Source organism: Boleophthalmus pectinirostris, unplaced genomic scaffold (genome assembly GCF_026225935.1).
Source record: "Boleophthalmus pectinirostris isolate CB_2022bp ecotype Guang Dong unplaced genomic scaffold, ASM2622593v1 HiC_scaffold_1047, whole genome shotgun sequence".
NCBI classification, from domain to species: Eukaryota; Metazoa; Chordata; class Actinopteri; order Gobiiformes; family Gobiidae; genus Boleophthalmus; species Boleophthalmus pectinirostris.
Genome location: NW_026570984.1, coordinates 24,086 through 50,000, shown reverse-complemented (window position 1 = coordinate 50,000; position 25,915 = coordinate 24,086). Strand labels below are relative to the sequence as shown.

At 37.2% G+C, this 25,915-nt stretch overlaps 6 gene segments (V, D, J or C); all 6 read right to left on the bottom strand.

Moving 5' to 3' along the window:
• Positions 1-2,686: 2,686 nt before the first annotated feature.
• On the bottom strand, positions 2,687-3,177 carry LOC129411562 (immunoglobulin heavy variable 3-53-like). The segment is given in 2 exon segments: positions 2,687-3,057; positions 3,135-3,177. Coding segments are annotated over 2 exon segments (357 nt in total).
• A 2,855-nt stretch (positions 3,178-6,032) lies between these two features.
• LOC129411556 (immunoglobulin heavy variable 3-23-like) lies at positions 6,033-6,491 on the bottom strand. The segment is given in 2 exon segments: positions 6,033-6,367; positions 6,445-6,491. Coding segments are annotated over 2 exon segments (378 nt in total).
• A 1,298-nt stretch (positions 6,492-7,789) lies between these two features.
• On the bottom strand, positions 7,790-9,534 carry LOC110156592 (immunoglobulin heavy variable 4-38-2-like). The segment is given in 3 exon segments: positions 7,790-8,861; positions 9,045-9,396; positions 9,492-9,534. Coding segments are annotated over 3 exon segments (411 nt in total).
• A 1,085-nt stretch (positions 9,535-10,619) lies between these two features.
• LOC129411559 (Ig heavy chain V region 914-like) lies at positions 10,620-11,076 on the bottom strand. The segment is given in 2 exon segments: positions 10,620-10,940; positions 11,018-11,076. Coding segments are annotated over 2 exon segments (357 nt in total).
• Positions 11,077-11,723: 647 nt separating this feature from the next.
• On the bottom strand, positions 11,724-12,289 carry LOC129411553 (immunoglobulin heavy variable 3-33-like). The segment is given in 2 exon segments: positions 11,724-12,139; positions 12,217-12,289. Coding segments are annotated over 2 exon segments (459 nt in total).
• A 9,578-nt stretch (positions 12,290-21,867) lies between these two features.
• Positions 21,868-22,312, bottom strand: LOC129411551 (Ig heavy chain V region 914-like). The segment is given in 2 exon segments: positions 21,868-22,181; positions 22,259-22,312. Coding segments are annotated over 2 exon segments (357 nt in total).
• Positions 22,313-25,915: the final 3,603 nt, after the last annotated feature.

Sequence of the window (25,915 nt, the reverse complement as noted above, 5' to 3'; positions counted from 1 at the left end):
GCTTAATTCAAGTAAATCTGTCAGCATTCAAATATCTAAAATTAAGCATATTATCATATTTTACACTTGACCCATTTTATCATTTTATTCCTGCTCCTGAAATCAACTTCAGTTTTCATGAATACAGAGAAATTTTCTGAAAGATTACCAAAAGATGTACTAGTCTGCTCATATGTAGTCCCAGGTTATAAGACTGTATACTGTTCTGATAATGTGTAGTTGAATTACCTTTTCTTTAATGAGCTTTACAGTCTGTTAGGGGCCGACACTGTGATTGTGCACAGTGACATGTACGATTCAGCAGCGTCACAGTGCGGCACTTTACACTGTTACTATGATGTTTATCAGGTCATTTTACTTCATTATTGCTGCATTTATAGTATCTTCTCTCTTTAATGTCTCTATTTCTTTTTGAATTTTATGATGATTATTTATGTTTTGATTTGTTTGTATTGCAATTTTCATGTATTTCTTATTCTGTAAATCACTTTGAATTACTTTGTGTATGAGCTGTACTATATACAAATAAACTTGCCTTGCCATGGCATTTACTTCACAGATTGAGATGGAGTGTGAAAAGATTTGGAGTAAAACATCCCCCTGCAGGACCCCAATATATTTTTACACAACACTATGGCCCTAGTCTAGACAAACATACAGGTGTGTTTTCAGTTGCTCTGTAATGACATTTGTTTAAAGAATAAACTAGAAGTGCTCATATAAAGAAAGAGTGAATGACTCAAAAATTAGGAATCTCCAAATCATTTTTCAACAATATTTTAAAAAAGTACATTTCTGATCATTTGAAATCAGGTAAAAAAAAATGCAGTTGAATTAACAGAATCCAGTTTCATGTTAAAATCATACATCCATTTATATTTATGGGGTATAAATAAAAGGTAAAGTTTGAATCGTGTTGCCTCAAGTTTTTGTTTTTCTTTGTGGCATTAGTGCTGAAAATTGGTGAAGCATCACACTATTTTTAGCCAGTAGAGAAGAGCACAGTGAAGAGAGGAAGTAGTTTTTGTCCCAGCGCTCTGTTATTCTGTCTCATTTTGTCTCTTCTGGCACAGTAATACAGCGCAGTGTCCTCTGTCCTCAGACCGCTCATCTGCAGATACACCTGGCTGCTGGAGTCGTCTCTGGAGATGGTGAAGCGTCCCTCCACTGACTTGGAGTAAAAGAAGTGACTACTGCCAGTGTGTACAAATGCAATCCACTCCAGACCTTTACCTGGAGCCTGTCTCACCCAGTTCCATGTATAGCTGCTGAAGTCTAAACCCAGAGGTAGTACATGTGAGTCTATGGGATTCTCCAGGACGTTTGATGGCTGATCCAGACTCTGTTATGGACCAAGCATGAACAATATTGAAAAGGCACACAGCACACAGCAGTATAGTGAAGTGTGTAACAGCCATTGTAGCACAGTGCTGCTGTCAACAGTGTGGTTCTCATTTAATATATCAGCTTTACTCAAGCTCCTCCCACTATCCAAACTATGACCATAAACCCAAATTTATGAACAACTTGATGAAAATAAATATTTAAATATGTATTTACATATTATATAATAAGTGCTGGAGGCTGAATAAAGGAGGCTGTCGGTGAGAGAAATTTAAAAAGTATCTTAGAAGAAATTCAGATGAGAGAGTGAAACAAGATATTTTCAACTCCATATGATTTTGATTCAGAAAGTTTAGTTTACACAGCTCTATGTATGTATGTAGAAATATGTCAGGACTCTAGATGTTCTTGGAGTCATGTTTTTGTCATGGTGTTTTTCACTGTGGTAGCTGCCATGTGCACAGTGACACACCTCTGCACATAAACACCCTGTCTGTCTGTCTGTCTGTCTGTCTGTCTGCTCACTCTGTGAAACAAACAAATCTACTTTTGGGCTCACAGTCACCTCAAACATTGGTGTCAAAAAAAAAAAAAAAAAAAAAACTGAAAAAACAAATACAAACTTTTTTTTTTTTTTAATGAAAACTGAAACATTTTGAGACACTTTTGGAATTACTTTGTAAAAAGAAGTAAACATTTTTGATCAACTTGGCCTTTCCCCGTTAGAGCAATAAAGGACACCAGGTCTGTAGCTGCTACCACAGTGAGGAGTGAAGCAGATCAAATAAACATTAAAAACAGAGGAGTCATGTTTTGCAGTTTTAATTCACACCTGTGGAGTCACTGTAACTGCTGCTCAACTGTGGCTCAGGAGGATTTTAGTTTTAGTCAAATTTCTCTGCAAAAGTTAAAGAAGCTAATACAAGCACAAATCAAGTTATAAGGTGTCAGATTTAAAATAGCTACATTACAATAGCTAAAAAAAAATTCAGAACTTAAGAAGCTGCTCGGATGAAAACTCAGAAAGCTTTTGTCCAGTCCAGAATTGATTTTTTCTTTTACTGTGGATCCTACCTGGACGACTGATGAATTAAACAAACAGCTGCATTACTACTTTAAAATAACTCATATATATCAAGACTTAAATAATTAATTAGTAAACAAATACTTAATTTATAATAAACAAATTGTTAATATACTATTTACTCAACATGTTTTAAATGTTTATTTGTGTTTAAAATGAATTAATCTGCATTTATTATAAAGTGTGACTCAATATTTTAGAACCACCTGCACTTAAAGCTTCAGTGACATTTTGCTGTGTATAGGGCGACTCCTCTGGTTGTTATTGTGAATTGCACCCTTTAATGTTTTTGTACAGTTGTAGATATACTTTGTGTCACTGTGCTTCTCGGGCACAGTAGTACACAGCCGTGTCCTCAGTCTGGAGGTTGTTCATCTGCAGATACAGCTGGTTTCTGCTGTTGTCTCTGGAGATGGTGAACCTGCCTTTCACTGACTCAGAGTAACCAGTGCTCCCACCGCTCCATATTTGAGCCAGCCACTGCAGTCCCTTCCCAGGAGCCTGTCTGATCCAGCTCATGTGATTAGCTGCTAAATGTGAACCCAGATGTACTGTACAGGTCAGTCTGTGGGACTCTCCTGGTCTTTTCACAGCTGGATCAGATTCAGTCAGAGTCTGAGCAAAGACACCTGTGGAAACAAGCCAAAACTGTATTCAAATTCATCCTGCTGTCATTTACCAGTATTAGTCCAGAGCAACAGTTCACCTGTCCAGTATGTGACAAACACAAGTGCTGTCCTGTAGTCCATTTTGTTCAAGTGTCCACAGCTCTGTTTCCTCTCCACACAGAGTTAAATAGAGGAGAGGATTTCAGGTTTGCATTGGCTCCTCCCCAGTGACAATTGTTGATACATGTTTGAAGGCTCTGAGGAGTAAATACCCAAGAATTACAGAATACAGTTTGGTTGTTTTGCACGTTTCAAGGACCAGGGCCTGAGCTGCTGCTACACTGAGCAGTGAAGTAGTTCAAATTAGGCTAAAACAATAGTGTAAATTCACCAAACATAATGGCAAACATGTCCTCATTCATCTGAGAGAACGCTGAATCCATCAAGCATTTCAGCACATTTGTAGAGTCTAAAACTACATGGTTAACAGGTGTACAGAATATGACCCACAGAGACACAGATATTTCTTGTTTGGAGTTGTAAAAATGTCTTAAAATTCCATAGTTAAAAACAGGTGCAATAATTATCATGAAGTCTAACACAACTTTATTGAGAGTCCATCGTTAAATTAACACTAACAAGAGTCAATCTTCATCTGCAATGGTTTGGACAATAGTGCAGAGGGTGGAGCATCTGTCCCTGGTTATAGTGGCTTTGAAGAGGACAATGACTTCACGTTCATAAATGATTCTCTGTAGTTTTTGTTTGTAGCAGGTTTTTGTAGTGGCTTATTTCACTGTGCCCCCCCCCACACAGTGACACACACACACATGCAAAAACCACTGACTGCTTTCCTGTCCTTCCTGAACATGAGCGCAGGACAAAATACAGGCCTCTTATTCTTAAGTTAGTTTAACATGTTTTTTTTTTATGCCAACTTTTTAACATTATTGTAACATTTAATTGAAATGTTTTGTTATAGAAAGCTTTTTATTGTCACTTTTAGTTTAGTTTTTTTTTATTTTTATTTCATCCTACTCCTTTTGAGCACCAGGTCTCAAATATGTACATGTTTTACCTTGCTCAATTAAATAAATAAATAAATAAATAAATAAACAAAATCATATATCATTGCTGGCTGAAGAGCATCTGACACTTAAAAAAAATCATAGTAAAATTATAGATTTAATAGTTATTATAATAATTAATAATAATTATTATTATTAATAATTAACATAATTAATAATAATAACAACAACAACAACAACAACAACAACAACAACAATAATAATAATAATAATAATAATAATAATAATAATAATGGAACTGTCCCCTGCAGGTTCCTAAAATTTCACATTATGAATAAAGCCTCATCTCCATCTCAGCCCAGACAATAAAAACTGTTTTATCTTGTAACAAATGACATGTATCTTTCAAATGCTTAAGTATTATATATAAACATTATATTTAAACTTGTCACAGTTCGGGGGTGGTGGACTTTTACGTCATTTCTAATCGAATTGCACCGGTTATTTTGAACAAAGCTTAGATCATTTAGATTTTATAGTGATTTGAAAGGTAAAATATGTATAATATTTGTAACTGCTTGTGGCTGTGATTCTTAATGTAGAAAAATAAAAATGGTACATTTTGTTGTAATTGTGTTAGAGTGAATGTCCAGTCTGTGTTTGAGAGGAACATCCACAGCAGCTCTTGGTTGGATGTTTTTGTACATGAGCTTCATTCTTCCTGTCACTGTGCTTGTCGGGCACAGTAGTAAACAGCAGTGTCTTCTGCTGTCAGACCTGTGATCTCCATGTACTGGGTGCTGCTGGGGACATTTTCAGTCAGAGTGAAGCGTTGTTGAAAGGCACTGGCATAAGTTGGTTGGTTATGGCCAGTGTTCATCCACCCAATCCACTCGAGCCCTTGTCCTGGTCTCTGTCGTATCCAGTGCATGTTGTTGCTTGTCATAGAATAACCAGATGTAACACAGGACATCTTCACACTTTCTCCAGCTCTTTTCACCAAAGAAGATGGCTGCTCCAGTCTGATCTCTGTCCACACACCTGTACAAAAAACTTATATGAATTTAGTATACAAAAACATTTTAAAATCATATTTAAAATATAATAAGTAACCATAATAAATAAATCTTACAGTGGATTGTGACTATAAATAATAATGCAACTACAATATATTTTGCCATTTTAAAAGATAAGTTGAGTTCAGATCCTGTTGCAGCTGCTAATTCAGTTTGCTGTAGCACAAAATAAGTAAGTGGAGCCAATATAATGAGTGTGCAATTTGCATATACAGTAACTCCCTCTGCTGGACACAGACAATAGTGTAATGGGGAGCACTAAATTAAATTATACATTTGGAACCTCCAAGTATGTTTCATCTTCTGCTCCATCCAAAAAACATTCAGTAAATATTTGATTAAATGAAATCTTGTAATAGTGGTAGTTGGTGAATAGAAAATATTTTTCTTAACAGAAAATAACAGTGGTGAAATGCAATCAAGTTTGACTGTTGATTTATCAGAACTTATGTCAGGTTTGTTATAGAGGTTTGACAGAATCACTTAACAAAGGAGACATTAAGATAAATCGACTGTAGCCATGTTTATAAATGTTTCCTCTTCTAATTTAACCACACAAAGTTGTTTTTAGAGTGATTCATGCATGTTGGAGTCCTCTTTACTGTTATTTAGATAAATCACATCTTCCCCAGTCCCCCTCACACCCCCACTGCTCTGCTCTCACTTTGTTATATCTATACAGTAGACAAAATGAAATAGCAATGATTTCTTTGAAGGTCACTGCACACTCAAGTTCTTTTAATGTTATGCTTGTGTTTGACAGTGAGAAAGCTGTAAAAGAATGTAACATGAAAAAATGATTATACTATTATTACTGTAATTACAGGTTTTATGGATTCATTTCAGACTCTTAACAGATCAGGACTGTCTTTATTTCCACGGGAGTTTTTGTTCAGCTCCTCCATGTGACTCTCTCACTGTGCTGTTGGGCACAGTAGTACACAGCCGTGTCCTCAGTCTGGAGGTTGTTCATCTGCAGATACAGCTGGTTTCTGCTGTTGTCTCTGGAGATGGTGAACCTGCCTTTCACTGACTCAGAGTAATAAGTAGTGCCCCCATCGGGGTAAATGTGAGCCAGCCACTGCAGTCCCTTCCCAGGAGCCTGTCTGATCCAGCTCATGTAAAGGCTGCTAAATGTGAACCCAGATGTTGTACAGGTCAGTCTGTGGGACTCTCCTGGTCTTTTCACAGCTGGACCAGATTCAGTCAGAGTCTGAGCAAAGACACCTGTGGAAACAAGCCAAAACTGTATTCAAATTCATCCTGCTGTCATTTACCAGTATTAGTCCAGAGCAACAGTTCACCTGTCCAGTATGTGACAAACACAAGTGCTGTCCTGTAGTCCATTTTGTTCAAGTGTCCATGGCTCTGTTTCCTCTCCACACAGAGTTAAATAGAGGAGAGGATTTCAGGTTTGCATTGGCTCCTCCCCAAAGTTTATATATCGCCACATGTTTTGGTTATGAAAATAGATGGTGGCAGGATGGTTGGTGGTTTAAGCAGCACATCTTTCAAAACACCCAAAGTGCTTTTAAATTGCATTATTCATTAATTCTCCACACACAGGGTTTGTAAGCCAAGTTTTACATTCTATTTATTTATTGATTTATTTATCACAAAATATAAATTCACAGTTTGTCCCTAGTGCTAAATTCAACTGAAATCACAAACACATACAATTTCAAGATGCATTTTTAGAAACAGATAGTTAAAGTGTGAAGAGTTATAGGGCCAAAACTGTCCCTTGTGGGTCCACAACATCACATATCAAGATAATACAATACAATATAATAATATAATACTATAATTCTGCTGACAGACCTGTGATCTTCATGTACTGGGTGCTGCTGGGGACAATTTCAGTCAGAGTGAAGTGTTGAAAAGCGCTGATGTAAAAAATTAAACTGTTCCATGGTCATGTTGCCAGCTTATTATTTTAACATTGTAGTTTACTATTTAGCACTTTTTATACTTATCGGTAATGGTTCACTCTATTTAATATTATTTAATTATTTATTTATTCAGTTAGTGTTAGATATTCATTGTTTTTTTTCTGAAGCACATTGTTACTGTCGTGTTTTATTAGCTCTATAAATCTTATATCCAAAATATTATTCTATTCCACCTACACTACAAACTATGTTTGTATTATGTGTTTCACCAGGGCTCTTCTATTCTTCAACTACTTCTAATGCACATGAATAAATGGTGAAAACAAATTTACCTCTCTGTCATCATTTGAAGAGTGCAAACATCAAAATCTTGCATTTCATTATATTCATGGGTATAAATTGGACATTTTAAGCAGATTCTATCAAATATTTCCGTTGTGAGAAAACTGCTAAAACTGGTGAAATGTCCCACTATTTTTAATGTTTTGTTGCCTGAAAAAAAAAAAAAAAAAAAAAAAATCAGTCATGTTTTTGTCATGGTGTTTTGCTGCAACATCAGGAGGATTTCATGATCACTGACACACACACAACTAGAATCTGAACAGACACACACTTGAATCAAATGTGATGTTTTAGTTGTTGTTTGTTGTTTCATGTTTGTCTTGTGAATGTAGTTAGTCCATGAATGAGGCAGTGCTGTTTCTATTTTTATTTTTTTTATTTTTGTTATGCACATAAAACATTGACACAGGTTATAAACAAATGAAAATGATTTGATCTAAATCTATGAGTCATTGTTCACTGATATGTCTATCTGTAGATGACACACAAACACATGAGAGAGTCACAGGGAGGAGCTGAACAAAAACTACACTCTATCTGTTAGTGGTCTAAATGGATCCATAAAACCAATAAATATTAATACCATTTTCATCTTCTGACGTTACATTCTGTTACAGCTTTCTCACTGTCAAACACAAAACATAACAGTATCCTGAAAGAAATCATTGCTATTTCATTTTGTCCACTATATAGATATAACATAGTAAAAGCAGAGCAGTGGGGGTGTTAGGGGGATGTTATAGATGCACCGGGACACGGGCTGCATCTGTGGATAAAGTAATATAGAGACTTGAGTTCAGGTTGCATGTTGCTGTGCTGTAGTTGAAGTTTAAAATACTTTAACTATGACCTGAGTATTGCCATATCACAACTCTCCTCTGGTGATTGTAGCTGATGGAAAACTAACACATATAAAAGAATCTTGGATGAAAGAATGAAACTAAATATTATCAGCTCCATGTGCATTATGATTTTAACTTCGAGTTTGTTTGTTTTTTTGTGGTTTATAGCTCCATAGCTGTAGAAGTATTTCAGGATTGTAGATGCTCCTGCACTCATGTTTTTGTCATGGTGTTTTTCACTGTGGTAGTTGCTATATGCACAATGATTCACCTCTGCACAGAAACACTGAACTGTCTGTCTGTCACTCTAACTGCTGCTCAGCTCGAGCTCAGGACGATTTCATTATTAGTCTAATTTCACTGTGAAACCACTTTACTAATTCTTAAATTTGTATACATGTTAACTTGAACCAACATTTTAAACTTATTTTAGAATTGTACTTAAATGCTAGAAATCTTGTGACATAATTTTTTCCCCAAACACATTTATGATCATTATCACTTTTATTTAAGTAGTTTTTTTTCTACATCAGTTTTCTGTATTCAGAGTTTTACCTGGTGTCCACACATAGAAAAAGTCTCTCATGTTGCTGTGTGACTGGTTTGCTGTGATGATCACACAGAAGAAGTCATTTGGTCTTCATCCTGAGAAAAAAAAAAAAGCCTGAATTACTGTGAAGTATAAAATGTCTGATTTAAGATCATATGTTCATTGTCTTTGTCATTGTCAGATGAACAATTCTTCCTGATCCCATCTCATTATGGACCAAGCAGCACATGTGGGATAAACTGATAAACTGTGCATAGGACGCCCTCTCTGGTACTTACTGTGAATTGCACTCTTTACTGTTTTTGTACAGCTCTACATATACTTTGTGTGACTGTGGTTCTCGAGCACAGTAGTACACTGCAGTGTCTCCAGGCTGCATGTTCTGTCCATTCAGAGTCACTGTTTTTGTGGAAGTGTCTAAATCAATACTGAATTTGCTCTTCAGAGAATCTTTATAGTAAGAGCCTCCTGTGGATTTTTCTCCAATCCACTCCAGGCCTTTCCCAGCAGGCTGTCTGATCCAATGTGTCCAGTAGCCAAGAGAGTATGAGACAGTACAGGGGATGGTGAGAGTGTGTCCTGGTTGCACAGTCACAGAGGCTGGTTGTGTCAGTGTCTCACACTTCACACCTGTGGAGGACAGAAATGTGTTGAGGAGATGTTTCAATAACAGGAGCATTGTGTGGAAGTGGAACTGATGTTGAGTGTGAAAGAGGAAAACTCACAGATCAGACAGAGAGCAGCCCACAGCAGAGTGAGTGTGTCCATCCTGAGACTGCACATGTGAGCGAGGAGGAGCAGCAGCACACTATGTACTGCACACACATTTACATCTGCTCTGCATACACTCCTCCTCTCACTGACACATACAAATCCCCTATGAGGAACTGAAAAGTGTGTACACATTTGGTCAGAGTCATTTTCATTATATTAATTGTGTATTGTACTAATTCATCAATAATCATCATTCATGTTTATCACATCACAAGTTGAATTTATTGAATGAAGAAAATACTAAGATCTGTGATGAGCCGTTGTTTCTCAACGAAGAACATTGTTCAAATACTGTATGCAGAAAATATTCAATTTCTCCTTCATACACACTGAAAGGAATAATTGACCAAATTATTTTTTTATTGAGTTAAAATGAATATTGAAGATAATGTCAGCAGCATGTATGATTTTGACACTGTTATCACTACTCGCATAAAGATCATTTTGAGTACATTTTGGAATTCGACAGGTTGACTCTTTATCACCTGTTCATTTTGTTACAACTGTGGACAGAACTTACATTTTATTAAATAATTAAGATTCAACAAGTCCTCATATTATTCAAACTTATTACAGTAGCTGTTTGTATGATCCAAACATGTCTAATAATACTACGATATAAAAATGTGTTATAATTTTTCGATATCAAATACATTTTCAGATACACTTTTTAAATATAAAGAGAGTGGTTGTGGATTCTCTCTAAAGAATAGACATGTCTTTTAAAAGTATTTGCTTATTCCAAGTAAAACTGTCAATGTTGTCATATTTTCAACAACATCAACAATTCCAAACTGCAAATGTCTGATGTATATGACTTATAAGTAATCAGTCTGAATATATGACTGAAATGATGTACAGGAACTTTGTATGAATTTGTCATTTAGACTCGAGTTCTTCTTGAATGCCACTTGTCATAAACACAGAGGAATTTACTGAAAGATGAATAACCTGCTAATATGTACTTCTATGTAATACTACTGTTCTCTATATGTGTATGATGTATATAGTTGAATAGTCTGTTGTGCTTTACTCTCTGTTAGGGGCTGGCTCTGTGTTTTTGTACAGCTCTGCTGTTGCTCTGAGTCACTGTGGACGCACACAGTAATAAACAGCTGAGTCTTCAGGCTGCAGCCTCTGTCCTTGAATAGTCACTGTTCCTGCAGACGTGTCTCTGCTCAGACTGAACTTGTTCTTCAGAGCATCGTTCTGGTAGAAGTCACCTCCTCCCCACTGATGGAAAATCCACTCCAGTTTGCCCTCTCTCTGTCTGATCCAGCCTGTGGCATAGCTGTTGTCAGTGAGAGAGTAACCAGAGACCCGACAGCTGATGGTCAGAGTCTGAGCAGGCTGCAGCAGCACTGAGCCTGGCTGGAGGAGCTCCACACAGTCCACTGTACCTGTGGAAAGACAACATCATCATCACACTCATTCTCCTACAGGGGGCGCTGCTGTGAAGGTCAGGAAGTGTTCTCACAGGAAGCAGCTGCCAGCAGCAGGAGCACAGCCACAGACAACATGACTCAAGTGTGTGTGTCCCTCTCTCCACTCACCTTATATCACTCTGGGATTTGCATATGCATGAATACACCAGTACAGATTTTACTACACACAACTGTGTCATTGTTTATCCATATCTTGTTTGAATTTAATTTAAAGTATTAATTCACTCTATTTGTCTTTTTAAAGAGGCATGTTATGCCAGTATGACTTTTATGAATGTTTATCTTCAACTGGAAGTCTCACATTGTGGTGACCAGGTGTTGTTCTCTGTTTTTAGCCCCAGATTCTGCATCAAACTGGTCCTTAATGTGCCACTGTCACAGACTTTGACCTGTTTCTGTGTCTGCACATAGACACTCTGTGTACCTGTCACTGTAACTGCTGCTCAACTATGGCTCAGGAGGATTTTCGTATTAATCACATTTCTCTGCAAAAAGTAAATGACCTAATAAAGCACAAATCAAAAAACATTATAACATGCCAGATTTAAAATAGCTATATTATTATAGCAAAAGAAAAATGTAGAACTGAAGAAGCTGCTCGGATGAAAACTCAAAAAGCCTTTGTCCAATTGACAGAACACTATTTGCTCATCCTGAATTATGTGTTTATTTGTGTATAAGATGAATTAATGCACATTTATTATAAAGTGTGACTCAATATTTTAGAACCACATGCACTTAAAGCTTCAATGATATTTTGCTGTGTATAGGGCGACTCCTCTGGTTGTTATTGTGAATTGCACCCTTTAATGTTTTTGTACAGTTGTAGATATACTTTGTGTCACTGTGGTCTCGGGCACAGTAGTACACAGCCGTGTCCTCAGTCTGGAGGTTGTTCATCTGCAGATACAGCTGGTTTCTGCTGTTGTCTCTGGAGATGGTGAACCTGCCTTTCACTGACTCAGAGTAATAAATAGTGCTCCCACCACCCCATATTTCAGCCAGCCACTGCAGCCCCTTCCCAGGAGCCTGTCTAACCCAATTCATGCTATAGCTGCTGAATGTGAACCCAGATGTTGTACAGGTCAGTCTGTGGGACTCTCCTGGTCTTTTCACAGCTGGACCAGATTCAGTCAGAGTCTGAGCAAAGACACCTGTGGAAACAAGCCAAAACTGTATTCAAATTCATCCTGCTGTCATTTACCAGTATTAGTCCAGAGCAACAGTTCACCTGTCCAGTATGTGACAAACACAAGTGCTGTCCTGTAGTCCATTTTGTTCAAGTGTCCACGGCTCTGTTTCCTCTCCACACACAGTTAAATAGAGGAGAGGATTTCAGGTTTGCATTGGCTCCTCCCCAGTTACAACTACATGTTTGAAGGCTCAGAGAAGTAAAAGATGAAGAGGATACAAGATGACAGGGTGATGGTTTTGTTAAGATTCAAATTCCTAAAAATGTGCCAGTATATACATGTTTGAAATAGTTTAAGTAAAAATCTGCTGAAAATTTTACAATACAGTTTATTATGAAACACAAGCTGGCAAAGCATTTAAAAATTTGTTATGTTATGTTTTTGCACCAATTTCTCATAAAATTACAAGATACTGGTGCATTTAAGTCAAAGATAAAGATCCAAGAGCTTAGGAGCTATAACAATCCCCTATTGGACAACACTAAGTCCATAGATCAATATTTGTAAAAAAAAAAAGTAAATAAAACGTAATGGGTGTAGATTTTGCAAAAACAGTATCTCCCTCTGCTGGAGACAGTGTGATGGAATAAAGAACACGTTTGGAACCTCCAAGTTTGTTTCAGCTGCTTATCGTTCTTACAAATAATGTAATCAGTAAAAATCTTGTAATTGTAATAACTGGTAAACAGATTTTCTTTTTTTCTTATATATATAATCTTACATTTTTTTATATTCTACGGTATAATTTGGAAACGTTAGGTTCATTCTGTATGTTGCTGCAGCGTGTATGATCTTGATTGGCAGCAGCAGTAAAAAAAGAAATGTCCCAGTGTATTTTGGTATCTGACAGGGCTGCCCTTTATAACCTCTTAACTTTGTCACATCTACAAACAGAAATTTAATTTTCTTAGAATAAATTAAGAGAAGTATTAATTAAAATAATGATTAAATAAAATGATTAATCAAATAAGTAATCATATAATGGTAACTTATTGGATTTCCTCTTTCATTTATGTCCACTAACTCTATCATTTTACTGTTATTCCATCACTATAATTTTTTTGTATATATTCACTACAATTTACACTGTAATATACTGTATATTGTACTGTATATTGTGTATATTGTATATACTCCACATTCTGTATATATCACACTTGCTGCTCCTTACACTTCTGATTAGATACTAAACTACATTTTGTTTTCTTGTATTTATTCATGTGTAATTACAATAAAATTGAATCTAATCTAATCTAATTTTGGATTGATTTTCATGGTCAAAAAGCACATCACCTGTTATCGTTTTTAGTCATTCGTTTGAACTGTAGTTGCAAAAGAAACTAAAAATGTCAAATTTCATGGTATTTGTGTTAGAGATTTCCATCCTGTGTTTGAGAGGATCATCCACAGGAGCTCTTGGTTGGATATTTTTGTACATGAGCTGCATTCACCTGTCACTGTGCTCTTCTGTTTACTGTTTATTACTGTGCCAGGTTTCTGTGGGACAAAGATAACTTAGTGGTGCCTATTTAAACATGTATAATTTGTAGTTCTGGGCAAAGAGCTCGGATGAGTTCATGTGATTCATCATCATTAATCACATGTTATACGCAAAGCCATTTAATGAATTTAATTGTAGCATACTTTTACTGGAAATGGAAACAAAAGTGCCACACATGTGTTGCATAACCAGCATTTCTTTAAACAGGAGCAGGGCACTAGTCTATAAAGTCCATGTTTATTATATTATAAAGAATACATTTCAGTGCAGTTTGTCAATTCCTAGAATTTGACTTGAATGAATGAACTGAATTCAGAGGTAAAGTTCATGTGATCAGCAGCAGTAAAATAAAGTTTTCAGTGTAAATCTCAACTGAAAAAATCAAACCAAATAGAAAACTGAAATGTATTGCCACTGACAGGGCTTTAATGTTTCCTTTTTGATATAAAAATGAGAATCTCAGTCAAAAAGAGTAACCAAAAAACAGAACACACAACCAGAAATTAAGTTTGTCCATTACTAGAACCTTTTTTTTTTTTTTTTTCTGGCCAAAGCAAGCTGCTAAGGCACATTAGAATATTATTATTATTATTATTATTATTATTATTAAGAATGTGATCGCTGACCCCTGGCTTGTCGCAGAAGTAAAGTGAGACCGGGGTTAGGGGGTGGGTTTCGACGAAGAGCAATCGACCGCGCGGTGGTGCCCCCGCACGCACTTGGTGCCCTATGTTCTGTGTGTAATGTGCATGGCCGAAGCTTCGCTCCCTTTTGTTTCACTGAATGATTTGCTGGCTTCAACAGAGTGTGTTGCTTTTAGGTAATATTTCGTGAAACTTCAGTGATAAGACAGTTCAGCGTTGCAGTGTTACAAATGACTTTGACTGTGTCGACTGTGTCGTCTGGAAGAACTTGAAAATGTAGAATGAATGAAAATGTAAAAGTCCATGTTGGTTTATCTCGCTTTCTTTCTCTTGATTTTCTTTGAGCGCCGCAGCAGTAAGAAACATTCTAGGCTCGTTCGCAATGGACTTTTTCAAAATAAAAGCCAGTGAGCAACAGACACTCACAATAAAATAATACATAATAAAAACTGCACAAAAATAATTGTCGGCTATAATTAATTAATTAGTTAATGCAAAATTAACGCATTAACGTGTCCGGCCCTAATACTTTGCATACGCAGTATCTCTGTCTGCTGGTCACAGGAAACAGTGTAATGGTAAACTATTTTATAATGAATCACAAATTGCTATCAGCTGCTTATGGTTCTTACAAAACTCTTGAAAAATATATATCTTGACATTATATGACATTATAATTGAGGCTGTAACAGTCTTAGGGCCTGTCCACACAACAACATTTTTTGGTCAAAACAGTGAAGTTTGTGTTCATTTTGGCCTTTCGTTCACATGGAGACTCATTTTGGGTGAGTGAAAACGGTGTTTTTTGAGAACAGTTTCCAGAGTGGAGTTGCGTTGTCATATGGACAAGCAAACTGCAGCTTTTGGAAAACAATGACGTCACGACCCTGTCATCACCAGGGTCCTCTGATGCAGTGAAGGCTGTAGCCCTCAAACTAGCCAAAAGCGTTGCAGAAATGTGACAGGTGTAGCCTACAGAGCCCAGCAACTGAGACACACTGTTAGTTCTGATGCTAACAACACGGACCGCAGAATACACACACGGATCAATAACAAAGACTACGCACGAGTATTTAAACTGTTGGATTTTGAGACCCAGTTATTCTAATAATTCTCATCCAAATCTTATGGCTAAAAACAAAAACTTATGTTTAACTTTTGCAAAACAAAACGGCTATATTTGTGGAAAACATCTAAAATCATTTTACAGTTTACACATGTATTATTCCTCTATAATTTACTGCCATTAGACTGTTAACTAAACCCAAATGATTTACACTGCTCTGAGTCTGCACTGGACCACTATAATGGCACTGCAGGGAAGCCTACTGTAACTCATTTCAGTCTCATTCTGACTGATAAATATGTGTAAGGGCACAGAACAGATGAAAAACCTCTGACCCACGGTTCAAGTACAAATGTTGGATCAGGAGGATCTAGTGATTCTGAAAAGAGATTATGCACAGATTAAATAGAATACATTACACTATTACTCATTACTCATTACTACTCTATTTAAAGGTGAATTTTTAATGTAGTTACATACAAGTTGTTGGTTTTCATTCCTGAGTTTTAATGACAACGTTGTGTCTTACCTGCTTATTAACAAACACGTTTTGCTAAAACAGTCACGTGTCCAAAAGAAATGACTCCTCTATGTAGAATTTAATTTTGAAAGGCACTGTGCTCCACCCTGCTGACAAGGCTGGAATTGATCCAAGAGTGTTTTGACCGAGTTTTGACCTACAGTAACACTTGTGTTCAGAAAATAAACAGCAAGAAGAACTTTAGAACTCTACAATATGTAGTGGCTCTGGTGATCGTTAATGTAGGAGCTCCTCAGGGTACAGCCCCGTCTCTGTTCCTGTTCACTTTGTACACCTCTGAATTCTTGACTTATATTCTAACCAGTAAGTAATACTGTCCCTGTGTGACTGCGTGTCCTCATGTTTATGAAACTTGTCCATTGCCTTTTGCCAGTTACATATGCCCTCATGTACTAAAGCATCTTTTTTATATTTTTGTCAAATACCCTGCAAGCAAAGCAAAAGGCCACATTTTTGTAGAATACTCCAGCCAGTTGAAAGTTTTATACCAGCTTTTCGGAAATGCTCTCTTATGTGTGCCAAATTCCTTAACCAATGAATAATCAGTTTATAAAAACATACAACAATAACACCAAACCATATAAAACCATATAATACAATAATAACGTAAACATGAATTCCAACACAAAACATTTTTAAATCTTCCATTGAGAAAAGGATTAATGGTTTAAAAAGGCATAGTTGTTCAATAAAAATCCGTCTTTTGTGTGGTTCTAGGCATGTCTTGTTGGTGTGACCTGCCTGGTGTTTTCATAAGGTTTTATGTGGATTCTGTCTTTGATCACTATGTTTTGCAGTGTCAGTGTCTTTCCCGTTTTGTGCTGTCACCCAAGAAGAAATAGCGTGTTTAAAAAGTGTACTCATTGTTATAAGTTCATTATGACCCAGTAAATTCCATCCGAATATTTTCAAAATATTCATTCATACTGACAAGTTTAACCTGAAGCGTGTGCTTTTCTTACAAAGAATGACCTAATTTCCTGGCTGCTGCCTATTAACAAACAAAAGAATAGATTATAGTACAATAATATAACACCACTTGCCTTTAATGCATATAATTACTAATGTCATGCTGTTTGTCTTGTATGGATTTTTTAAATGAACTGGTGCATAGATTAATTTCACAACAAATGGGTCAAATGGGGTAATCGTATTAGGTTAGGTTAGGTTGCTTTATTTGTACCCATAGGTTTGAGAGGCAGGCCCCACATTTCACATTTCATTCGTCCACATCATCATCAATAAACCTGTCTAAAACACAGTTACATAATAAAGTGTTACAGTACTCCAGTGCAGAATGGTTTATTCCATCAACAGTTAGTTTCATTCATCACACTTGACTAAAATCACAATAAATATTAAATACATAAAAAAACTCAAGATTTTTCAAAGACAAGTGTATTAAATTGATAGATAAATAGATTACAATTTATTCATAAGTACGATAGTGGCTGGAACGAAGCTCCTTTTAAAACGGTTCGTTCTAGATCTTAGAACTAAAAGCATCGGACCAGAGTGAAGCAGCTGAAACTCTGAGTTTAGTGGATGTTGCACGTCTTTTAAAATACTCTGGGACGTCTCCTGTAAGTGTCTTGAGTACAGGGAGCCCAGGCGGCTCTAAGGATGGACAATCACCTCACTCGCCCATTTAACCAATTGATTCAGAGAGTTTATGTTTTTAGCAGAGACGCTCCCAAACCATGAGACCAGTGAAAAAGTGAAAACTGATTCCATAAACGTTTTATAGAAGAGTGTCATCATGGTTCTGTCTACATGGTAAAAGGACAACTTCCTCAGACAGTGAAGGTGCTGGTGGCCTCTTTTACACACAGCAGTACAATTATCGTCAAATCTCAAGTTTGAATCAAGGAGTGTTCCAAGATACTTATAGGAGTCCACACACTGAACTGACTGCCCCTTTATATATGGGACAACATTCTGAGGTGCTCGCTTTCGAAAGTCAATAATCATATCCTTCGTTTTGGATACATTTAGTTGCAGATATGACTCTTCACACCATTTTACAAAGTCCTCAACAATTGACAATTTTTTCTGGAGCAAGCTCACAACGACAGAATCATGCAGATACTTTATCATTGTTCTACAGTCGTCCCTCGCTATAAAGAGGTTCACCGTTCGTGGTCTCGCTGTTTCGTGGATTTTGCCTGCTTTTTTTTTTTTTTTTTGCAGCGTATGAATGTGCATTGCATTCCTCCCTCTGATTCCTGATTGGCTAAGGGACTGTAGACCATTGTCAATCAATCTCCTCCGTGCCGTGTCTCCTGACAGAATGTGTTCAGCGGCCAAATTTACATAAATGTTGGATCGCTACCAGTGTGATTCTGAAGTGCTGTACGTTTGCAAGTTTTCTCCCCAACAAAACCCACAATGTCGACAAAATGTTCTGCACCAACAAAGGCTCCAGCTGTCGCACCCAAAAGTCAGAGGAAGATGCTAACCAAAAAGTTGGACTTCTGGGTGTCCACAAAACGTGATAAGGCGATGGACGCTCTTACCTCCGTGAGGTGTGGAGCTGAGCCGGTCCTTTCTCCTGAGGTCACTTCCGAGCCCGTCCTGACATTGAGTCCTGTTTCAGTTCTGGTTTAGTCCTGGTTTGGTCCTCCTCTTCAGTCCTGGAAGCAGTCCAGTCTGTGGCATGTGCAGTGCAAAATATAATCTCGGGTTGACGGGCGGGTGTGGTGTTGTACTGTTCAGGTGCGGGTCTCCAAAAATGGACCCGTGCAGAACTCTGCGCTGTAGGGCTCCATTACTGAATAAATGAATCTTCGGTTCATTACATAAAGGAGGAAAATAACAAAAGGACGACAGGAGAAATACGTTTTAAGAAAGATGCAAAAAGCGTTAACTGTCCTGTCTGAGAAAAGTGTATAAAGTGTGTGGTGAGGAATTTTACAACAGATATAATAACTGTAAAATATAAAGTTGACTACTTCGCGGATGTCACCTATCGCAGGTTATTTTTAGAACTTAACACCCGCTATAAACGAGGGACCATTGTATTCTCATAGGTACTCTGACACTTATTGGTGTACAGTATGAAGAGCAGGGATGAGAAAACACATCCCTCCGGTGTTCTCTCAGCCCTGCTCATTTCTGATTGTTGATTGACCATGACAATTGGGTTAACTAGCAACCACTGCTCAGCATGGTATTTTTTTGTCACTGGTCAAACAGGGCTGAAACACCCCTAAAATTGGTTTAGACGCCCCTGGATAACACTATGTCCAAACAATTTCCCTTGTGGATCAATAAAGTTGGTTTAAGTCTAAGGCTCAGAGCAGATAGGAAACCACTGGTTCATTGTCCAAAGACAAGTACGAATGTCGGCTCAAGAGTGTTTTTGAAAAGGTATTATTTGTGCAGATTAGAACACTCACGGCTCTTATTATCTTTCAAGGTGTATTTTGTAAGTGTTGTTGGTTTTTCAGTCCTGAGAGCTTCATTGGCAGTGTTGTACATTATCTGCTGAATAGCCCATTTTGCTGAAACTGTCAGGTATGAAAACAAACTTCATTCTTAGTTAAATTGTATTTCCTTCTCTCTTTCAGGAAATAAAAGCTGCACTGTGCTCCTCTCGGTGTCAGAAGCTCGCACCTGCTCAGACGTGACTACACATGTATTCAAGTTTGATTATGACAAAGAGAGAGGACTGACTCAGTGGATGACTGAGACAACGACTGACCACGATGAGTGCATGGGGGAAAGCTAGAGGCTATAGGGGCTTGGGCCTAATGAAATATAATATAGTGGGATATATTCAAGTTGCTATTCTGCAAACTTACTGCATCATTCAGACATGTCAACTAATGCTGCTCTTGACCGACTTTTTATCATGGGCAGGGGTCGGCAACCCAAAATGTTCAAAGAGCCATATTGGCCCAAAAAAACAAAAAACCAGACCTGCTTGGAGCCGCAAAAAATTAAAAGCCTTATATAAGCCTAATATGAAGGCAACATAGGCTGTCAGTATGTTAACTGTATAAGCCGACTATTAAAATGACTAAGTAGGCTACAAATACAAAATGAGCATTCATGATTACACAAACACCTTGTGCGACTCGCTCATACTCGGTGCGCCGTCTGTAGCCACTGAAATCAGGTTGTTTGTGTTTATTCCTTTGTCATTTAGGCCCCGTTTACACGTACAAGGGTAGTTTTAAAAACGGAGACATTTCCCTTCGTTTGTTCACATCGTTTACACACAAACGGTGAATTCGCCTCTGAAAACGAATCTTTCTAAAAACTCTGGTTTCATGTTTGGGTGTAAACTGAGATAAACTGAGTTTTAGGAGCTGACGCGCTGAAAGTGCGACCGACGTTTACCTGTTGCTTTGACGACGATGATGGAAGTATTTAGAGCAGCAGTCGCATTTCTTCTGATCGTGCATAGGAGCACTCATAAAACAGCAGCATGTAGAACTTTGTACGCAACATCAGCCCGGAGCAGAAGCTCTGAGCTCGGGCAGCAGCGCAAAACACATGGGAGCAGTCAGCGTGCAGCCCCTCAAGACAGGGCTGGGGGTCCAGTGTTGGTCAGATTGTTCGGAGGCTTCGTCCTCCATGTCCTGGTTCCAGACGGGGGCGAGCAAGACCAGTGCGCAAAGGACTGGGTCCGAGCGGTTCCGTGTCGTCCTCTGTGTGCTGGTTCTGTGCGGGAAAAGTGAGAATGCGCTGTGGACCACAGGTCCAGGCTGCTCCGGTCCTCCGCGCTCGACCGCGGCTGGTTTCGAGGTGGTGCAAAGCGTCCGGACAGAAGCGTGAATCCCGTTTGGTTCGTTATGTTGCTCTGAGCGTCCGCCTGCGCACGTGTTTTTTGTTTTGTTTTGTTTAGTTTTTTTCGGGGAAAGCGCTTCTCAGGTGGAGGCACCGGACACCACCCCCGCTTCACCTCATCTGTTTGTTCTGCTGAAACACTTAATGTCTTTGCATTTGCACACAGCTGATGGATCAGATCCATGACCAGAGATGAACGAGGGTTTTACCCCTAAAGAAACCAGATTAAACAACAACAACAACAACAACAACAAAAAAAAATCATTCCTTTTTCATTTTCACTCATTTTTGAAAAAGCTCCAGGGAGCCACTAGGGGAGTGCTCAAGAGCCGCATGCGGCTCCGGAGCCGCGGGTTGCCGACCCCTGATCATGGGTTTATTTGTTCTGAACAGACTTCTGTTCTGTCGTCTCTGTTTTTGTCCCGCTGTGGAGCACTTTGAGCAAATATGGTGCCTGTTCCATCATCAATGCGACCAATCCAGTCCAGTCCTCACCCTGGTTTCTGACTAATCCAGTGCAGCCAAGCTAAAGAGAGCCCCTCCACTTTACAGGACAGTGAGACAGACTGTCCCGGGCTGGTGACCACTGGCTCTGAAGAGGTCAGAGACTGGGCCTGGACCACTGGAAGTGGTGTTTGTGCTGTAGATGTGTTCAGTGTCTGTACCCACCTGGAATAAGAGCCCAGAGGAACACAGTCACTGCTCTCCCCATCATAGTGGAAACTTGAGGAGCTCTGCAAAGACTCACTTTCACTTGGGCTCTATAAAGAGAGTGGGTGTGGCAACACTCTGACTATTTACAAGTATTTGCTTAATTCAAGTGCTATAATCTTTTCAAAAATGTCATCTGTCCACATTACACATTTCTGATATAGTGTATGTTATGACTATTTTATGACTGAATACAGAAAAAAATATTATTAGTTTAGAGTTGTTTTTGAACACAACTTCAGTTTTCATTAATACATAAGAATCTATTCAAAGATTACTAAAACATGTAGTATTTGCTTATATGTAGTTCTAGATTATAAAATAGTATACTGTTTATACAATTATATCATTAGATTCCCTGTTCCATATTGTGCTTTACTCTCTGTTAGGGGCTGACTCTGTGTTTTTGTACAGCTCTGCTGTTGCTCTGAGTCACTGTGGACGCACACAGTAATAAACAGCTGAGTCTTCAGGCCGCAGCCTCTGTCCTTGAATAGTCACTGTTCTTGCAGACGTGTCTTTACTCAGACTGAACTTGTTCTTTAGACCATCATTCTGGTAGAAGGTACCTCCTCCCCAATAATCAAAAATCCACTCCAGTTTGCCCTCTCTCTGTCTGATCCAGCCTGTGGCATAGCTGCTGTCAGTGAGAGAGTAACCAGAGACCCGACAGCTGATGGTCAGAGTCTGAGCAGGCTGCAGCAGCACTGAGCCTGGCTGGAGGAGCTCCACACAGTCCACTGTACCTGTGGAAAGACAACATCATCATCACACTCATTCTCCTACAGGGGGCGCTGCTGTGAAGGTCAGGAAGTGTTCTCACAGGAAGCAGCTGCCAGCAGCAGGAGCACAGCCACAGACAACATGACTCAAGTGTGTGTGTCCCTCTCTCCACTCACCTTATATCACTCTGGGATTTGCATATGCAGGAATACACCAGTAAAGATTTTACTACACAGAACTGTGTCACTACTCCCTGTTTTTTTATTTTTTTATTTTTTCTGGTTCTTGTTACCTCTTTTTTGTATTCATAGCCTCTGTGATGTAACAATGTTAATCAACCAGACAGACATCAAGACACCAATTTAAATAAGAAACACAAATAAAAATAACAACAAACCAACCAAAAAGGAGATTAAAAAACAAAAAAAAAACAACAAACAAAAAAAAAAAAAACCTGGATAAACAGGTAATCAGGACCAACTTACCAAACAGACACAGACAGGACAGACAGAGCAGTCACGAACAAACAGGACATGTATGACTGGCAACACACACAACACAAATAGACAGGACAAAATAGAACAAGACAAACTGGACAGGACAAGACAAGCACTTGAAGTCCTTATCCAAACCATAGATTTCATACCAAAAGTTCAAAGTTGTAACCATCAAACGTTTTGACAGGACAAATGTGTATACGTAAACAATAAGTTATAATGTTCTAGAATTTAAAACCACTGTTTCAGTCCCATTTAATAGTTCCCATTTTTTGGAATATAAAAGCAAACTATTATTATTTGTGGATATATTTTTTCAGTTACAAATTGTAGATTTACTGTATTTTTAAAATGTGCACGGGTCAAGCTTATTAATAGCTTTGAAAATGTACATTTTCCCACTAAAATAATGGTCTTCACTTATTTTGATAAGAGATTATTCAGCACACTAACAGTTATATTCATGGGTTCTCTAGACTGATTCTGAATTCCTTCAACCATGCTAGACAATGGCAGATACATGATATCCTCCTCTTCCTCCTCACAGAATCAACACACTCAGGTTTTTTAGGTATTGCATAGTTTAAGGTATTTTTTTGTAGCTATAATTTTGTAAAATATTTATAACTGAAAGATTCTTGAGTAAGAATCTATTGTGGTGTTATATATATTTCAAAATAAAGATTTTCCATATAACTAGAGTATTAAATGAATCGTCCCAGTGTGTACAAACTCTGTGAGGATAAAAGGCAGTACCAGATCTATACAACATGTAAGTTAAAGTTATATACACTGTTGTTTATTTTGACAGATGATAACTATCTTGGTGCACATACTAATAATTTACATAATTTGCTTTTTATAGTCCATTTACAGTTGGTGGGAATAGCTGATAATAATTGGTTGAAGTGAAAATAGTCAATACATTGTCCATAAATTGCGACGACCTGTGAAAATGAAAGAAAATCACTTGCTGTATCAATAAGATCATTAATAAATACAATGCCACTTTTTACACCTGTGTTCAGTGTGGCTTTCCTTCAATCAATACATTAGAATTCATCCATAGGAGCTGATTTTGAGTCTCATGAACGTCATCTGGAGGGTGATATTGAAAATTTAAACATGCTCTAATTGCATCTTTAAAAAAATAATGACATATTTTCCCATTTATTCATAAATAAATGATGTGTTTAGGGAGATAAAGGACACCCCTGATGGACGCCTCTGGACAATTTGGAATTTTCCGATAAATAGCCATTATTCAAAATGTTGCTAGTGGGTTCATTGTAAAAAAAAATAAATAAATAAATAAAAATTTTACCCATTTCAAGATGATCTTTCCAAAATAAAAAAATATAAAAAAAATGCTATTAATAAAACTCCAGTAAATTTTATTGAAAAGCCTTTCAAAATCATAATAATATAAATAACATTCCAGTTTTTTCCTGTTTTTATCATTTTCAAACTATATGTATAACATGCTCAATGCTTTCACCAATAAAACTTGCTTTTATAAAGCCCACTTGCTCATGTTTTTAATGTTTTTTTTATAATGTTTTTAATTCGTTGGGCTATACATTTTGCAAGTATGCGAGTGTCACAGCAGAGTAATGTTAAGGGTCTCCACTTTTCCATATTTTTGTATTGACCAGAATTTTGTTTCAGCAACAGTGAGATGACTCTTACACACACACACACACACACACATATATATATATTTATTTTTATTTTTTCAAAATATGTCAAATAATACTTCAGCTGGGATTCCATCAAACCTACTTGCTTTTTTAAGAAGGAAAGACTTGGCCTCAATTAAAATTTCATATAGTTTTGTTATAACAGCGTTTGGAGTAGAGAGACTAATCTTTATTAATTTTTTTGGTTGAATTTCTTTGATAAAATCTTAAGAAAGGTGCTGTATTCCCCAAGTTCCATCTACAATCTAGTGATGAGTCCTGCTTCTCGTTCATGGTACAGACAGTCTCATACATCCTGCATTTGCTTGACTGACATTTCTATTGTAGCTAAAGGTGGAGGGTTTTGCTCACTATCAAGTTTTTTTGATTAAATCTTTCAACTCCTATATTAGATTCCTTTCTTTGGTTCTTGTCTGTCTCTTTTTCCAAAATGAGATTTCAATACAATTTCCTCTGAAAGCACATTTAAATGCTTTCCAGACTATGTGAGGATTGGCTGTGTGCTTTCATTTATTAAAAAAAAGTATAAAGTATAAATATTTTTTTGTTGATGAAATTTTCATCTTTCACTAAAGATTGGTTAAATTTCCAGTATCCTTTTCACCTCTGAGATGCTCTGCTGTTCTAACTTGAAGTATTTCCATAGAATGATCAGATTTTAATTTGTCCCCAATAGAGAAATTGATTGTTTTAGAAATCAAGAAAAAGGAGATAAGAAAATAGTCTACACGACTTGTAGTTTATTGCCTAAAATCTGGGATTTTTGGTTCTCCAGCATCTTTTATCTCATCTATCTCATTTAGAGCCTGTGGATGATTATTTAAAGCCTAATTTTTATATCTAAAACTGTATTAAAATATCTTACTAGAATTCTTTGAGAATTATCTTTTGAATTTATATGATGTACTACATTTTTAAAGGAATGTGGATTGTCTTCACTTGGAGCATATATATTGGGGTCAGTCCATATGAAATCAGCCGCTTTCGAGGAATCTCCCCTATGAGCCATCACAGATTTGGCTCAAAAAATTACAATTTTTTTTCAAAATGACCAAATGAAAGAATCTAAAATTTTTGCTCAATCCCTTCAGTCGTTCCTGAGTTATGGCCCATTGAAATTTTGGGGCCATGCTCACCTTTTCGGAAACCTTAATTTATAAGCATGTTTGAGAGACCATAACTTCATAAAAAATAAAGCTAGGAAGCTGAAAATTTGTATTATTGTAGATTCTAATTCTGTTGTCAAATATTGGGTGTCTTTATTAAGATGGGTGTAGTGGGCCCCCAAAATCTCACATTTGGTTGTCTTCACTTATAATAAGCAATTACTGTTTAAGGCTATTAAAGGTAATTTCATTCATTTTTGTAATTAATTATGTAATTAAGTTAATTAAGTACTTAAGTAATTTTCTAGGAGGTGGAAAAGTACCTAAGCTCCACCGAAAATGACCCGTGAGAGCTCATTTTCAAAAATTCCATTTGAAATGAAGAAAGTTAATAGTAGATGTTTTTATTACTTTAAACTAATCAGAATATGCCAAAGCTTCTCTGGTAAAAATT